This window comes from Cavia porcellus, unplaced genomic scaffold, assembly GCF_034190915.1.
Source record: "Cavia porcellus strain 051 isolate PalLab524CR breed Dunkin Hartley unplaced genomic scaffold, mCavPor4.1 scaffold_9, whole genome shotgun sequence".
Lineage (NCBI taxonomy): Eukaryota > Metazoa > Chordata > Mammalia > Rodentia > Caviidae > Cavia > Cavia porcellus.
Genome location: NW_026947492.1, coordinates 19531094 through 19547968, shown reverse-complemented (window position 1 = coordinate 19547968; position 16875 = coordinate 19531094). Strand labels below are relative to the sequence as shown.

The window sequence follows — 16875 nt, the reverse complement described above, 5'->3', positions numbered from 1 at the left end:
CCCTTTTAAAGTGTAACATTGGCAGGAATTTGGCTCAGTGGCACAGGTGCCTGCTTGGCAAGTGAGAGGTTGTGAGTTCAATCCTCGGTACAATACATACATATATATATGTGTATATATAAAAGAAGAACCAAGAAGCCAACCTGCCCTCCCATGCGCAGGCCAGGAGACAAGAAAAGTGCCCCTGCCCCACTCTCCCAAGCAACTAGCTGATTCAGAGGAACACAAATTGAGATGATAGCAACTGAAGTAAAAAAAACAATTTATTGCTTGTATTGTTTGATTGACTTTGCAGGCCTAACGTCAGTAGTGTGAGTATCTATTTAGATGATAACAATACATAATGTAGCAACTACGGGGCATTTCCCTCTGTCTTGTTTTCCAAATCCAATATTGTTCTCGTTTGTTTTGCTCTGTTTTATTCCCTTAAAAAAAAAAAAAACATAATACCGACTCCAACATGGTATTGCACATCTATTTTCCCAGCACGCTGGGAGGCTGTGGAAGGAGTTTGAACCCAGCCTGGAAAATTTAGTGACGTTATGAGACTCTCAAAATAAAACAATAAAAAGGAAGGTAGCTGGGGATGTAGCTCAGTGTGAAGACCCAGGGTTCCATCTTCAGTACTGCCCAGCTGCAAAACCCAGCGACTCTTTGCAGAGTCACAGAGTTGTGCAGCTATTGTAGGACTAATTTTACTACCTGCTACTAAGGTTAGCACACTTTCACCATGGTCCAAATATGCTCAGCAACTACGCGTGCATTCGTGGCCACTCCCCACAGCTCCTGGCAATCTACTTTCTGCCTTGCTAGATCGGCCATAATGTCCTAAGGTTGGAGAAAGAAGGGAGGAGTGGCCTTTCTCAGAGCTGGCTTTCTGGACTAGATCTGAAGTAACCAAGGAAATAGCTGGGAAAAACGGGGAGGACCCAGGTCTGGACACTGGACGCCCCCCACCCCCTTCAGGGACTAGACCCACCCTCTGATTCCAAGACCAGGATGCCCAGATCGAAATACAATGGGCCTCATCTCTGGAACTTATAGTTGGGTTAGGAGGAGCCTTGCATACAAATTTGAGTTAGTGACTGAGTAAGAGGTTATGTGTATAGCTAGTGAAGTATTATAGTGACCCTACAATGAGAAAAAAATATATATATGTATACAGATGTGCAGATATGTGCATTTTTGTAAACTAAATATGTTTTAGTTAATTTTCTCATTGCTGGGACAAAAGTTAAGAAAGGAAAGGTGTTTTGGCTCCAAGGCAGGCTGGCACATGGCAGAGGGGCAACAGTTCATGGCAGTGGAAGACAGTGAAAGCAAGCAAACCAAGGAAGAAACAAGCCTTTCTAGTCAGGACTAGCCAGAAAGCGCAATGAGGCCTTTGTTTCGTATTTTTGCCTGCCTATAGATTGCATTCCCCTACAACTGTGTAGTTCAGGCTGGCCTTGAACTCACTATATAATCCAGGCTGACCTTAAACTCATAGCAATCCCTCTGGGAAACTGAGGCAGGAGGTGGTAAATTCCAGGGCAGCCTAGGCAATTTAGCAACTTAGTAAACATTGTCTCTAAATAAAAATTTAAGAAATGGCTGGGGTGTAGCTCGGTGTGAATCCCCAGTAACACACACACACACACACACACATGCATGTACACACACATACATGCACAGACACATGCATGTACACACGCACGCACACATACACACATGCACGCAAAGAATGATGAAAAATAGTTGCCACTATCAGATTTTTGTGTAATCTTTTCCTAATAGACAATGAGTGAGCTTTCTTTGACTTATACATTTTGCATTTCATTCCTGTCCCACCATGGGGACACATTCTCAGCCTGGAAGGAATTGGAGTTTATTTGAATATGCAGACTTTGAATGATCCTAGATTGCCAAGCCTCTCAAAGCTTCTGGTGTTCTATTCAGTGCCTGCCCAGCTGTTTTGCTTGTTTCTAAGACAGCACCCGGTTTTTTGCAGCCCAGGGAATTACTGCCAGCAGCAACCTTGCCCCCAACTGTTCTCCAAAACCTACTTGCACTACTGTGTGACGTCAAACATTTCCAGGGTATCATTTGCTCTCTATTTTTAAAAATTTTTTATTTATTTATTTTTATTTCTTGAAACAGGGTCTCACTGTGCAGTTCAGGCTGGCCTTGAGCTCACTTTGTAGCCCATGCTGGTCTCGAATTTGCAACAATCTGCCTGCCTCAGTCTCCTGAGTGCAAGGATTACAGGAGTACACCACCACGTCTGGCATTTACCTTCTATTTCTAAAGCAACTGTTAAAGAAAAGAATCATTCAGTGAGATTTGTTAAAGCTCAGTAAGGTTGACTTCATTTTTTAAAAAAAAATTTAATTTTTAATTGTGCTTGCAGTATGATTACATTCACATTGGGGGGCTGGTGTGTACATAATACACATTAACTCTTTTTTTTCTTTTTTATCGGTACCAGGGATCAAACTCATGACCACACACTTGCAAGGCAGGTGCTTATGCTGCTGAGCTAAATCCCCAGCCCAATACACATTAACTCTTTTGTCAACCTCTCCCCCTACTCTCTTTTTCCCCTTCCTCCATTTCTTGCTCCTAGTTGATGTTTTTGCTGTTGTTTGTTTTGTTTTGTTTTACATTGCTCCCTCGGATCCTGGAGTTCTGTAGAGCACTCATCTCGTCAAATGCAATCACTGGAAGAGATTGGCCTGTTTACATCTCAGCCAGCAGCACCGTGCAGGCACCCCTAACTGCTAAGATGACACCTTGTGGGAAAGAAGCGTTCTGCCCTCCCCATTTTCAGCATTGTAGACATTGTCAGGAGGCAGGGTTGAGCCCTAATGAGGCCAGCTGCAGCCTGGGGCAGTGTTCCCACTGCACACTGGGCTGTGTGGGTTGGCTGGTGGTGAGTGATTTTGATTTAGCCGGACTGGTGCAGTGACAGTAATTTCCTCTGGCATTTTCATTTCCTCCAGTTCCTTTCTGAACCATCACATACCTGGACATGCTTGGGGTAGCAGAAAATAGAGATTAGATTAGTTTGACACACAGGGGAGTGGGCATCATTCCTCAGGGCTTTGCATATCTGCTCTGACTGAGCAGCTCAGTTAGGACCAAAGTGTAACCTAAAAGTGAGCTCACAAAACCAAGCCATTTCATGAGTGCCTCACACCCACAGGACACTGAGTTCTAGGTTCTGTTTCCTTCCAAGGAAAGGAGGCACCAGTACCTGAGAGGCTGAGGCAGAAATATCTCAAGTTGAAGGCTAGCCTGGGTCATAGGGGGAGTTAAAGGCCGCCATGGACTACGTACCATGACCTGTCTCAAAAAAACCAAACCAGTCATGCTGGATATAGTGGTGCATGTCAATAAGCCCAGTGCTGGGGAGACTGAGGCAAGAGGATGGTAGTGGGTTTGAGGCCAACCTGGGCCGTACAGTGAGTTCAAGGTGAGCCTGAATTATGTAGCAAGACTGTCTCAAAAACAAAGAAACACCCCAAAAGCAAAACAAAACAAGAAAGAAAGAGAAAGACAGAAAGAAAAAAGAAAGAAGAAAGAAAGAAAGAAAGAAAGAAAGAAAGAGAATTTCCAGTATTTTAGAGGATCTCATTCTTCTATTTGTCAACTGGTTCAATACTTTGTGATTTCATTAGGTAACAGGGATTACCATTCTAGAATGTCATAATTTTCTTGGAAAGGATTTAATGTCCTTTTTTTACTACTGCCTGTTCTGTTGAAAGTAACAGGACTTGTTCTTGGTGCCTGTACTTTATGGTAATGGGTAGTTGCCTGCTGGTTAGGTGGCTGTGAACAGTTTTTGAATTTTGAGGAGTGTTCCATTTTCCTTGTGGAAATGAGTCGGGGATTTTAATCAGTTGGAGAGATTAAGGATGGAGATGAATATAGGCTTGAGATAAATGTTGGAGCTTGAGAACCACCAGGGATGCAAAAATCAAGTCTTTTGAAAGTGTGAGCAAGTATGAGCTCATCTTTATTTTCTGGGCTGAGACTGATGGAGTTTAGGACTCTGGCTCATTTCCAGACTGTCGTGGAAAACCGGCTTCTTCGAGGAGGAGCCTTCCAGGGAAGATCAGACACAGTGAACACTGGTCACACCTAGAGGGTACTGGTGGGATTCTGGGACGGGTTACTTAATCAGTAAACAGCATCTGTGCCTAGGATGCAGCCTTAAAGTTTCCTTACTCAGCAAACTAAAGGATTATTAGCGAAAGGCAGAACTGCCACAAATTCAAATCCAGCCTGGACTACATAGTGAGACTCTGTCTCAAAAACAAAATAAAACAAAGCAAAAACAAATGACTAGCTTCTCCATTAATGATTTATTACCCTCCCTCTCCATCGTTAACTGCTGTCTTACTCTGTTGACCAGGCTGGACTCAAGCTATCCTCCTGCCTCAGCCTCCTGTTTTTGTTTTTTGCTTTTTGAGACAGGGTCTTGCTATGTAGCCAGGCGGGGTCAAATTTACAGAGATCCTTCTGTTTCAGCCTCCCAGATTCTAGGATTATAGGCATGCACCACCATGCCTGACTAGTTTCCTTTTTCTTGAAGCTGAGGATCTCTATCAGCTTATTTTCTGCCTGTGGAACTTCAGAACTTTTTTTTTTTTTTGTCTTTTTCATTTTCATTTTCATCGGTACCAGGGATCGAACTCACTACTGCCTGCTTGCAAGGCAGGTGCTTATGCCGCTGAGCTAAATCCCCAGCCCCTGGAACTTCAGAACTTTAAGCACTGTCTTTCATGTCAACCTATCTCCATCCTTTTCAGTTTAGGCTGCCTCTGTTGGTGTAGAATCATCAGAATCTTAGTCCATCTCCTGTGTAGCTTGCTACTTAGGAGGGAAGGATGTCTGCTCCATAATTCCCCATTACAGTTTACTAAATGTAGCAAGGGAAAATCAGGCTGTAGATTCCATACATTACTCAGAAATCTCCTTAGCTAAATATAAAAGTTTACTTTTTACAAGTTCTGCTTGCCATGCAATAGTGGAACACAGCTCAGCCAAGTTCCCTGGCACTTTATAACAAGGGTTATCTTTTGCGCATGCTTAACAAGTTCCTCTTTTTGATCTGAGATCTTTCCAGAAGACCTTTCATTCATATTTCCATCTCTGTGATGATATGTGTATTCTCTGTAATATAGCAACTTTTTCTGCATTCTCTGTGCTTCTTTCTAGGCCCTCACCAAAATTGCTTTCGTGTTCACATTTCTACCCACAGTCTACTAAGGGCATGCCCAAATGTTGCCATTGAAGTGGGTCTGTAAACAATATACAAATCCAAGCAGCCAAATTGATAAATTTGGGATTCTATTAGCTGAGTGACCACCCGTGGACCCATTTCAGAGTCCCACTGAGTGGCACTGAATTGGAAAGTTACAAAGCTTTAAAACAGACAACCACAAAAAGACATCCTGTTGGAAACAATTTGGCTTGAATCTTACATTAATTTTTGGTTGACACCTGTATCCTGCTCCTTTGTTGAGCAGGTTAATTTTTCTCTTGTTGGTGCAGCTCATTCTGCTTTTCTCGTGGGATTATACCCTGAGTAACTTTTCACTCTTCTGGGTCAAATACAGGGCACAAGATGGCTTCAGTTGTGCCAAGCTACAATAAATATCTTATGCTTCAGAATTCTTTCAACCTCTGTTACCCAGTTCCAAAGCCAATTTTGCAATTTTTTTTGTTTTGGTTTTTTGTTTGAGGCAGGGTTTCAGTATGCGGTTCAGGCTGGCCTTGAACTCACTGGGTAGACCACGCTGGCCCTGCATTTGCAGTAATCCTCCTGCCTTAGCCTTCCAAGTGCTGGGATTACAGATGGGTGCTACCACACACAGCTAATAAAGCAACTTTTAAAAGGACAGCATTCTAACTCCTGGAAAGATGGTGGAGTGGTGAACAGCAAAGAAATAGCCTCTCTGAGATTTTGTGTCCAGATGCTAGAATATAACAACATCAGGAAGAGAAAACGGAGGGAAGTGGGTCTCCGGGACCCAGTAAGGATCTAAACTAAGAATTGAAACCCACAAGGAGAGCATAGAGAGGACTCAAGGGGAAGGAAATGGCAAGTTATGTTTTCTCCCTGATTCCTGACACTGCATGGGAGGGGCAGCTTGAAGCTGTTAGACACACAGTGACTATGGCTACCCTAGAGACCTCCACAGAGAAATGCATCAGTGGAACAGAGCAGTAGAAATAGCAGACTGGGGGCTGGGGATTTAGCTCAGCGGCATAAGCGCCTGTCTTGCAAGCAGGCAGTCGTGAATTTGATCCCTGGTACCGATAAAAAGGAAAAAGACAAAAAAAAAGGAAGAAAGAAAAAAGAAAAGAAATAGCAGACTGCAGTGACTGGTGAGTTGTGGGTTCAGCGTCCCCAGGAAGAGGGAGATTGACAGTAGCCATGTGGGCTGGCACCACCTAGCAGTGTTCAGGGTCAGGGTGAGGAGGAACTGAGTTAAAGTCAGCAGGAGGTTGAGGAGCTGAGTTCAAGTCGGCAAGGGGCACGTGGAGTGTTGCCGGCTGAACAAATCAGGTTCCAGCCTCACTGCCAGAAACCAGTTTGAACTTCTGTGGAACTGAAGGTGCAGACTTGTGGGGATTATCCACTACCCTGCCATAAATCTACACCTGGCTGCTGGGATTAGCCAGCATGGACCTGGGGCTATCTGCTTCCTTTGCCTGCCAGTGACAGCAGAGACAGCTACTGAAGTGGACCTTTTTGTTCTTGTCTTCTCTTGTGTTTGTTTTGTTCTCTTTTTTCTTGATTGTTCTTATTTCTACATGAGGGTGAACATTGTTTCTAGTTTTGTTGTTGTGGTTATTCTGCTCTTGCTTTTATTTCTTCCTTCTCTCTTTCCCTCCTGTCTTCTTCAAGTTCCCCAAAGTCCCCCAAATCTTCCCTGATCCTCCAGTTTTTCTTCTAATCTCTTTCTCTTTTCTGTTCTCTATATTTACTCCAACCCCTTCAGAATATTCTCCCCTGGGTAAAATTGCCATATTAAGGGCATGTTTAATGTATCCAATTTTCTGGTTCATTTTATATTTTGTTATATAACCACAAACCTAGTTCATATGGTTAAAGATGGCAAATTAATAGTTAAAGCAGTTTCTCATTTTCTAGGCTGTGTTTCATGCTATGGCTGATTGTATTACATGAGTCAAGGTGTCAGAATTTTTCTAATTTGTTGTTCTTCATGGGCAAGACTGAGATTGCCTAAGGGTCATAAACGGTACTGTAGGCCAGAGCTAAAGAATGCAGGTGTGACCAATAGGTGTAACTTCTCATTCCCAACCAATTGAAGAGGTAGGATCTTGCAATAGGACTAAAAACCCAAAAGCCAGCTACACCGGGAAGACATCTCTGAAGGGCAGTCATTTCCTAAGGTTCTCAATGCTATGGATAAAGCTACCTGCCATAAGCAATTTATAAGCATTGACCAGGAATTAAACTTAAAAAAGCAGGAAAGAAAGAAAAAGAAAGGAAGAAAAAACTTCAGCAGACTTGTAGCCCTCCAAAGGGGGCAATGACACAGAACAATTAGAACCTGGCCTCTCTGCAGTGGAAACAACAAAGCAGATGAATGAGGTTTTGAAAAATTGAAATCAGAAATAATTTCTCAGGTAACTGCAGAGATGGTGACCATCATAGAAGACATGGTTAGTGACTCGAGAGCAGATACAGACAAAAAATAGAGGAGCTTAGAAAAATGATGGAAACCATGAATGCTCAACATAGGAAAGCAATGGACCCCATATCATAGATATCCAGGAAAATTAAAAATTCCACTGAAGCCATGCATAGTTGCACACGCCTACAATCCAAGCAATCAAGAGGCTGAGACAAGAGGATTGTTGCAAATTCAAGACCAGCCTGGGTTATAAAAGTGAGCTCAAGGCCAGCCCAAACTGCATAGTGAGACCCTGTCTCAAAAAGACAACAAAACAACAATCCATTAATTATATGCAGCAGGAGAGCCAATGTGAGGACAGAATATCAGATACAGAAAACAGGATTGTAGTTAGCAATTATGAAAAGATGTCTTAGGAATAGCAAGGGACCACTAAAGATCAATGCAACAGCTGCTAGATGATGCAATAATCTAGAATAACATATGGTTGATCAGAGTGAATTTTTAAAAAGCTGGAAATAGTGCAAATGACATAAAAAAGCTGTTCACGGAAGTAATGGCAGGAAACTACTTAAGCAGGGAAAAAGAATTTGACATAGAAATAATTGGATCACGCAGAAATCTAAATAGTTATGATTAAAAAAAAAATATATATATATATATATATCAAGGCATACAAGAGTCACAGTTCCAGAAATTCAACAAACTATTAAAAGCTGTTAGAAAAAAAATCATCTATAAAAGAGAGCCCACCAGAATCACAGCAGACTTCTCTACACAAACCCTGAAGTCAAGGAGAGCTTAGAGTGAAGTATTTCAAGTCCTAAAAGAAAATAGCTCTAGCTAGCCCCAATTGATGTATCCCAGCACTCCAAAATGTTCTGAAGCAGGGCACTACCACTCCATGAACCCCAACAGAATGAATCCACCAGGTAAGGCAAGCAATTAATTAGGAAGGAGAACAGGGAAATAACAACAGGAAAATAACATGACAAGGATAAGTCAGATAGCAGTTATAACCATTGATGTTAATGGTCGCAATTCACCAACCAAAAGAAACAGACTAGCAGAGGAAGCAAGATCCAACAATATGCTACATATAAGAAACACATTTAGTTCAAAAAATTCATAGGCTGAAAGTCAATGAATGGAAAACAATACTCCATGTGACAAGAATCCTGGAAAAAGCAGGGGGAGCTGTTCTGTTTACAGACACAGTGAATTTCAAGCTAAGACTGATTAAGAGAAAGAAGGTCACTACCTCCTTGTAAAGAGAACAATCCAAGAGGAAGAGATAACTATCAGATAACAATCAGAATTAAATACTAGCCCTCCAATGACATAAAACAAATATTAATGGAAATGAAAAATGAGATAAGCACTAATACAATTGCATTGGGGGATCTCAATACCCCATTGCCAGAAACAGATCAACTATGAAATAGATAAATAACAATGAATTTAGAACTGAACCAAATTTTTGAACAGTTGGACTTGGTAGATACCTATAGAGTGTTCCACTCCGCCACATCAGAATACACAGTCTTCCTGGGTGCCCATGTGATGTTCTCCAAAATAGACCACAGGTATTGAAGTTATCCCATGCATATTATCAGACCAAAGTGCAATGAAATTGGAAATTGATGGCAAAAGAAACCCCAAGAACTTCATCTTATTAGAAAGCTTTTGCTTTGTAAAAGAAACAACCCACAGAGCAATTTGCTCCTAAGAGGAGTGAGATCTAAAGACCCAATCCAAAATAGGCATCTGAGATGAAGAAATACTTCTCAAATGAAGAAGTAGAAATGGCAAATAAGAATATGAAAAAGTGTTCAACATCACTTGTCATTTGAGAGATGCAAATTAAAACAACACTCAGATTCCAGAGAGAATGGCTGTTAACAAGAAATCAACCAATAACAAATGTTGGCCGGACTATAGGAGAAAAAGGAGCCATCCCACTATTAATGGGAGTGTAGATTGGTGCAACCACTGTGGAAATCAATGTGGAGATTCCTCAAAAAAACCTAAACTAGAGGATCCATTGAACACAGCTATTTTCCATTTTTGTGCCTTACTGAAAGAATTAAAAACTTCATACACAGCAAAATATACACACTTATGTTTATAGTGGTATGGTTTACAGTAACTAAATCTTGGGAACAACCCAAATGCCCTTCTACAGAGGAATGGATAAAGAAGACGTGTTTGTTTTCATGCAGTGGAGTACCACTGTGTCGTGAAGAAGGATAAGCTTCAGCCATTTTAGCTTAAATGGATGCACCTTGAAGCCATACTCTTAAGTGGAGTAAATTGGACACACATGTTTAAATATTCCATTGTTTCTCTGATATGAGAATCTGAAAGGGTAAATAAGGAAAAATTGATAATAGATAATGGGAAGAAAATGTTTAAATGAGAAGAGGAACTTGAGTGGGGAGGGACAAAAAAAGAATTGATGGAAAATGGAAACAAAGCTTTTGTAGATAAGGACAGGAAGAGGGGTTGAAGAGAGGGGAGGGGAATGAGAAAAAGGGAACAAGCAAGATATCACGTACAGGGCTGGGGATTTAGCTCAGTGGCATAAGCGCCTGCCTGGCAAGTACAAGGTCCTGAGTTTGATCTCTGGTATGGAAAAAAAAAAAAAAAAAAAAAAATATATATATATATATATATATATATATATATCATGTACAGGTGCAAATTCTCTACAATAAGTGCTATCACACATACCTAAAATGTACTAATACAATTTTAAAAACACAGAAAAAAAGAAGTTTTTAAAAAGTTTAACTTTATTAACAGAAATATCGCATTAGTGATTCTCAGCCTGAAATTCTTTGATGTAGTTACTGTTGAAAGGTGAAACCTATAAAATATTTAATAATAAATAATGTAGATATAAGTATTATTAATAGGGGCTGGGAATTTAGCTCAGCGGCATAAGCGCCTGCCTTGCAAGCGCGTGGTCGTGAGTTCGATCCCTGGTATCTGTAAAAAACAAAACAAAACAAAGCCAAAAAAAGTATTATTAATAATGACATATTAACTTGTAGTGAGGCCATAGGAGTATATTTTCCTTGGAAATACATGAATTTTAGTGTTTTTATGTTATTTAAATCTTAGGAGAAAATATTATTGTTTTTAAAAAATGTAGTTTAAACCCATATGGTGATGCATGTCTGTAATCCCAGCATTCAGGAGGCAGAGGCAGGAGAATTGCTGAGTTTGAAGCCAGTCTAGGCTACACAGCAAGCTCAAGGCCCAACTGAACTGCATGGCAAGACATTGTCTCCAAAAGCCAAGAAAAGAAAAAGTAGTTTAAAAAGTAGTTTTAAAAGTAGTTTAAAAAGTGGTGGTATATGTCTATCATCCCAGCATTCTGGGAGACTGAGGCAGGAGGATTGCAAGTTTGAGCTCAGACTGGACAACTCAGCAATTTATAAAACTCTGTTTCAAAATTTAAAGAAATTAAAAAACCAGGGAATGTACCTCTCTGCAAAAGCCCTGGATTCAACTTCCAGTACTGCCTCTCAACCCCACCCCTCCCCACCCCGCAGGTTAATAGAAGGATCTTTCAAAATATGGGATATGTTGGTGGAAAGGGAAATAAATTTAAAAAGCCACTTTGATGAATGAAATACAGGAGTAACTGCTTCATGAGAAGGGAGAAGTATAGCCTCTAATAGGCATTAATCAGTCCTCATGTTGGGAATTACTTTGTTTCTAGGTGTTGCATTTATAAGGGGAGTTAAAAATTTAGAGTTTAACGGAGGAGGACAACAGAATCCTGAAATTGTCCAAAAACCACATCAAATGAGTAACAGTGAAGAGGGACTGTCTGACCTGCGGGGCGGGGCAGATGATACAAGGGGATTATAATGAGCAGCTTCAAATTTCTTGAGACTTTTGTTTGAAAGAGTGAAGAAATTGATTTGTTTTCTGTTGCTTAGGAAGTGACACCCAGCATTGGATTAGGAGCCCTCTCTATCTTTTTTTTTAATTTAAAGAGAAAAAAAGAAAGGACATAAAAAAACAAAGCAGTAAAAGGGTAAAAGTAATACAGAATTTCAAGAAAAAAATATACAGTAAGAAATCACTAGTTAATAGGTTACATATTGTCTTCTTAGAAACAGTTGTCCAAATTATAAGTTAAAGTATATAAAGTGGACATTCATACAGTGAGTTTGGAGACAGTTCCGTTCAATGATCCAGCAAAAGCTCAGTAATAGGGTTTTCCATCCTACACACTCAAACATACACGCGGTTATATCCCTTAGTCCACCTTCCTTTCCTCTCTTGTTTACAATAACAATTACACTTTTTGGGTTTTATTATTCCCACAGTTCTTATTACTTTTTTTGAAGAGAATAAAACCAAATGTGACTAAGCAAAACAGAGTCAGTTAGACCAGAAGGATGGGCATAGTACATGATTCAAAAGTAGAATACCAGGTGATCAAAAGTGGTTACCATTATGCCTCTTGCTATTTTTAAATTGAATTGCCTATATCATCAGCTATAATAGAATTCATCAAAACAGTACAGAACTTCAGAAAGGAGATGCACCAAAAAAAAAAAAAAAAAAAAAAAAAAAACAACCAACCAACCAAACAAACAAAAAAACAGTACAGAACAAGACCAATAAAACCTACACTGGAGACCTTACAGGACTTCAAAAAAAGATAATAATCAAACCATAATGGGCATCATAGTATATCTTATTGCCTTCAAAGTGGTTGCCTATATCCTCAAACTTGATACTATCAAACAAAATAGAATATAGTATAATCAGACATAACAAGATGGGGAGAGCAATACTGGGGTTCAAATCAGGTTAATAAACGGGGCCCTCTCTATCTTAATTAATTATATCTGCAGAATTCATACACTCAGATGCTGAGTCAACATGAATTTTGAGGGGTACACTCAACCCACTACAAGTTCCAAGTTGAGCAGGGTTTAGAAATCAACACACTACACCCTGTGCCTTTTTTTTTTTTTATCGGTACCAGATATCGAACACACGATCTCGTGCTTGCAAGGCAGGCGCTTATGCTGCTGAGCTAAATCCCCAGCCCCTTCATCCTGTGCCTTTTGAAGGCATGTCTTGAATTTACCTTCCTAGTTGCTAGCCTGGGTGGTAGGATGTGATCAAACACTTTCTGGGCTCCATATCCTAATGTTTACAGTAGCATCATTTGCAATACCCAAAAAGTAGAAACAATTCAAATATCCACTGAGAGATGATTGGATAAAGAAAATGTAACGTTGGGGCTGGAGGTTTAGCTCAGCGGCATAAGCACCTGCCTTGCAAGCAGGCAGTCGTGAGTTCGATCCCCGGTACCGATAAAAAGGAAAAAGGCAAAAAAAAAAAAAAAAAAAAAAAAAAAAGAAAGAAAATGTAACCTAGATGGTGTTATGGTTTCATCTAGATGACTCCTCAAAGACTTCATAGATGGGGCTTTAAGGGAGTAATTTGTTTACTGGGACTTGATGCTCAGAAGTTGATTGGTCCATTGATGAATTTATAGCTACATGTGATTGGTGGCGGTGGGTCATGTGATTGGTGGAGGTGGGTCAACGAGGGCGGGGCCCAGAAGGGTATCTCTCTCTCCTTTCTTCTTTGACCTGCCTTTCTCTGCTTCCTGTCTGCCATGCTATGAGCAATCATCCTCTGCCATGCTGCTCTGCCTTGGAGCCAGCTGACTATGGACTGAGATTTCTTCAAACTGAGCCAAAATAAATTTTTCTTTGTTAGAGTGGAGAGTATCAGGTATTGTGTCTCAGTGACAAAAAATAAGACAGATTTATAGATAAATCACACACAATGGAATATTACTGAACCTCTAAAAGGAGTGAAATTCTGATGATATTCAGAAAATATGTAAATGAAATAAACCACTTTCAAAAAGGCCTTATGATTCCACTCATATAGAGTACTTAGAATATGGAATTCAGACAGAAAATAGAACAGTGTCTACCAGGCTCTGGTGGGAAGGAGTCATAAGCTGTTACCGGGTTTTTGTTTGTTTGTTTGCTGCTATTTTTTTTTTCTTTTTCCTTTTTATCGGGATCAAACTCCCAACTGCCTGCTTGCAAGGCAGGTGCTTGTGCCGCTGAGCTAAATCCCCAGCCCCATGTTTGCTGCTATTGTTTAAAAGTACATATTTTCTGTTTGGGATGATGAAAAAGTCTTGCAACTGATAGTTCTGTAGGTGTGATGGCTACATAACAATCTGAATGTCCTTAATACTGAATTGTACCCTTAAGGCTAATTAAAATGGTAATATATACACATATGTACAGTCTGCCAAAAATGTATGTACATTTCAGCAGTTCACCGTACTAATAAGTGTCTAGAAGCTGACAGCCACCACTTGGAGCACCCCTTGTAATTGGAGATGCCAAAGGTAACGAATTAATCTCATGATGTCTCAGTACATTTAATATTAAAATATTTATACAAGTTTTTCTTTTCTTGATGGTGGAAATATATTTATTTGGGGGAAATATATATGTGTGTGTATATGTAGAACTACTTGGCTCACATTTAGAGGATTCTCTGCCCACGTACCTACCCGCCCAGTTCTCAGCTTCTAGATCTTTCATATTCTCACAAAAATATTAAGAGGAACATAATTCACTTATGGAATACGTCTGATATTCCAGGCACTAGGCTAAGCAACTTGTATGCTTTATATTATTTAACCTGCATAACAACCTCAGAGTAGATACTGGAATACACACTTCACAGATAGGATGACCCAGCTTAGGAAGGGTAATTTGTACCAGATCACCAGCTCATAAGTGGAACACAGGGGTTTAAACCTGAGCTTTCTCAGAGACTGAGGTGTGCATCATTTCCAGCATTTCCTCACAACTCTCTCTCAAGCCTGCGCTCCACACTCTGAAGATCTGGACAAAAGCTGGCCTCTAATACAGTATCCCTGGCCTCTATCGGAGGAGAATTAGCCAAGATTAATAGAGTACCTTCCTAGGCACCCCGAAATACTTCACACACTTAAACTCCTTCAATCTCACAACAGCTGGAGTGGATCTATTGTTATCCAGGTGAGGAAATGACTACAGGGAGGAGAATTTTTCCAAGGTCACAGAAGTGGGGACAGTTCCAGGAAGATAGGCATAGGATATTTAACTACCCACTTTCTTTCCTCTAGCAAAAAATCCTCTGGTCAGTTCCACCAGAAAGACAAGTTGCCTAACTTATTATCTCGGGGGTCAGCATCCCTCTGTTTTACACGCTCTGGACAGTCAGTTCAGCAGCAGGTACTGTCCTTTGCCATCAGAGAAAATCCTTGGATTCGCCAAGAGACACACTTTTCCTGTGCCTACTTTTTTGCCTCTCTCTTCGTTGTCTGTGTCCAGGAGCGATGAAAGTGCCGCTGAGCTAAATCCCCAGCCCTCTTTTTCTTTTAAAAATTTATACTACTACAATGATCACAGTACATAATGATCACATTGACGGGGCGTTGGCACACGCACAGTTTTTGATTTCTCCACTATCTCATAGTTTCCAGGGCCTCAAGCTCTGGCACTCAGATTTCTTAGCCTGCTTCCAGCTCTCCTCCTGCGTCTTTTGGTGACAAAGCGTTCCCACGGCCTTCTTTACCTTGGCTGGAGGCCGACTGGGGTGCGAAGATTTCCTGGCCTTCCCACTCAGCGAGCCGGTGAGCGGCCGGAGGGTGCTGTGTGCTGGCGGGCGCCCTCCTGCTCCATCCGCCTGGGCTTTCCACGGGGGTCATGGGGCGTCAGGCCCCCGGAGGTGTCCACATTGGCAGTTAAGGCACGCACGCATCTCAGCGTTCCTGAATATTCATGAGGGAAGCAGAAGGGGCTCTGCTGAAGAGCCCAGAAACAGTAATTCATAAATATTAATAGCAGTAGGCCCACGTGCTCGGAGGAGGCCATGCCTGTTCACGCGAGGATGACGTCCGGGCGCTCGCGCGTGCCAGGCGGGCGGGCGCGGGCGCGGGCGCGGGCCCCGGGCCGGGCGCGCGGAGGGCGGTGGAGGCGCGGAGCGGGCGCCGCCGGAGCTGCGGGGAGCGCGCTCGCAGGCTGGCTGGCTCTGCTCGCCGCTGCCGCCGCGCTGCGCTCCGGCCGCTGGGCTGTGGATGGGGGTTGTCCGGCTGAGCCCCGGGATCCGCCTCCTTCTGCCAGGACCCACACAGGTGCCGTCGAGGGGACCGACCTTAGCCTGGACCGGACACGCGAACCGAGGCGGGAACGTGGGGGTAGGGAAGGAGGCCCCGGACTCGGGACTCTCGACGGGACGAGCTGGGGGCGCCGGGATTGGCGAGGGAAAACCCGGAGGCCGTCGCCTTCCTGTCCAGCAGTTTTGGGAGCGCAGCTGGGGCCGGGAGAGGTAGGATGACGGGCATTGCCAGCATCGTCCTAGAACGTCGGCCCCCTGCCAGGCCTGGCGTGTGTGTGTGTGTGTGTGTGTGTGTGTGTGTGTGTGCAAGTGTGTGCAGGTGTGCAAAAGGAGAAGGAGTGGTATGGGGTCTAGGGGAGCCAGGGGATGGCGCTGGACGGTGGCAGAACAGTGCGGGCCGTTTCTTCCTTCCAGGACCGTTAGCGGGGCTAATTGACGCCCCGGAGTCATCTTTGTCCCTGAGAAGCTGACCTCTGCCGGGCTCGCCCCTCCCCGGGGCGTGCAGCGGTTCCGAGACCGTGCGTTCCTGCAGAGTCAGAACTGCTGGCCGCGCGCGGGGCGCGATTGTTGTACTACAGCGCGGGTCGGGGGAAGGACGCGCGCGGCGCTGGGTCGGTGCGGGGCTGCGCGCCGTCCTCTGGGCCCGAGGATCTGTTACACAACCCGCACCGCTTCCTTGCTGCCTTCCCTGCCTTCCTCGCCCCTCCACAGCAGGGACCCACAGTGCGCTCCAGCGTCCTATTCTTTTTGTGCAGAAGGGCACTGGGGTACCTGTGCAGCCCTTGAAACCATTGGCAGAGCTTGGCTTCCTCCGGGCACCAGCCATTGTGCTGCCCGAAGAGCCTTTCTTTACCCCGTCGGCGTGGGGGAGAAGGGATCCGAGATGGAGGTGAATGGAGCCGCAGCGGGAGGGGGAAGGGGCGCAGCGCCACCGAGACGGTAGATGATTCGTGGGCAATGAAATACTCTCTTTCTGCCAAAATGTGCGGCTGGCGAAACTCTGTTGGCTGGGGAGCCATGAGAATCTGAAGGGTGGATCAGAGGAGGG

General features: G+C 43.0%; 2 protein-coding genes across 11 annotated transcripts in view; one reads left to right on the top strand and one right to left on the bottom strand.

Annotated features, from left to right (window-relative positions):
• Positions 1-15304, bottom strand: part of Ei24 (EI24 autophagy associated transmembrane protein) — a 49675-nt gene extending 34371 nt beyond the window's left edge. Inside the window, exon 1 of the mRNA XM_023566174.2 lies at positions 15285-15304. The gene's annotated coding sequence lies outside the window, so the exon portion shown is untranslated. The remainder of the gene's footprint in view (positions 1-15284) is intronic.
• Positions 15305-15654: 350 nt separating this feature from the next.
• Positions 15655-16875, top strand: part of Fez1 (fasciculation and elongation protein zeta 1) — a 50819-nt gene continuing 49598 nt past the window's right edge. The window contains exon 1 of one of the 10 annotated variants that reach the window (XM_005004923.4): positions 15655-16037. In XM_005004923.4, coding sequence (XP_005004980.1) covers positions 15787-16037 — 251 coding nt within the window. In that variant the 5' untranslated portion in view covers positions 15655-15786. The remainder of the gene's footprint in view (positions 16038-16875) is intronic. The other 9 variants (XM_005004924.4, XM_005004925.3, XM_023566175.2 and 6 more) reach the window with 9 other exon arrangements.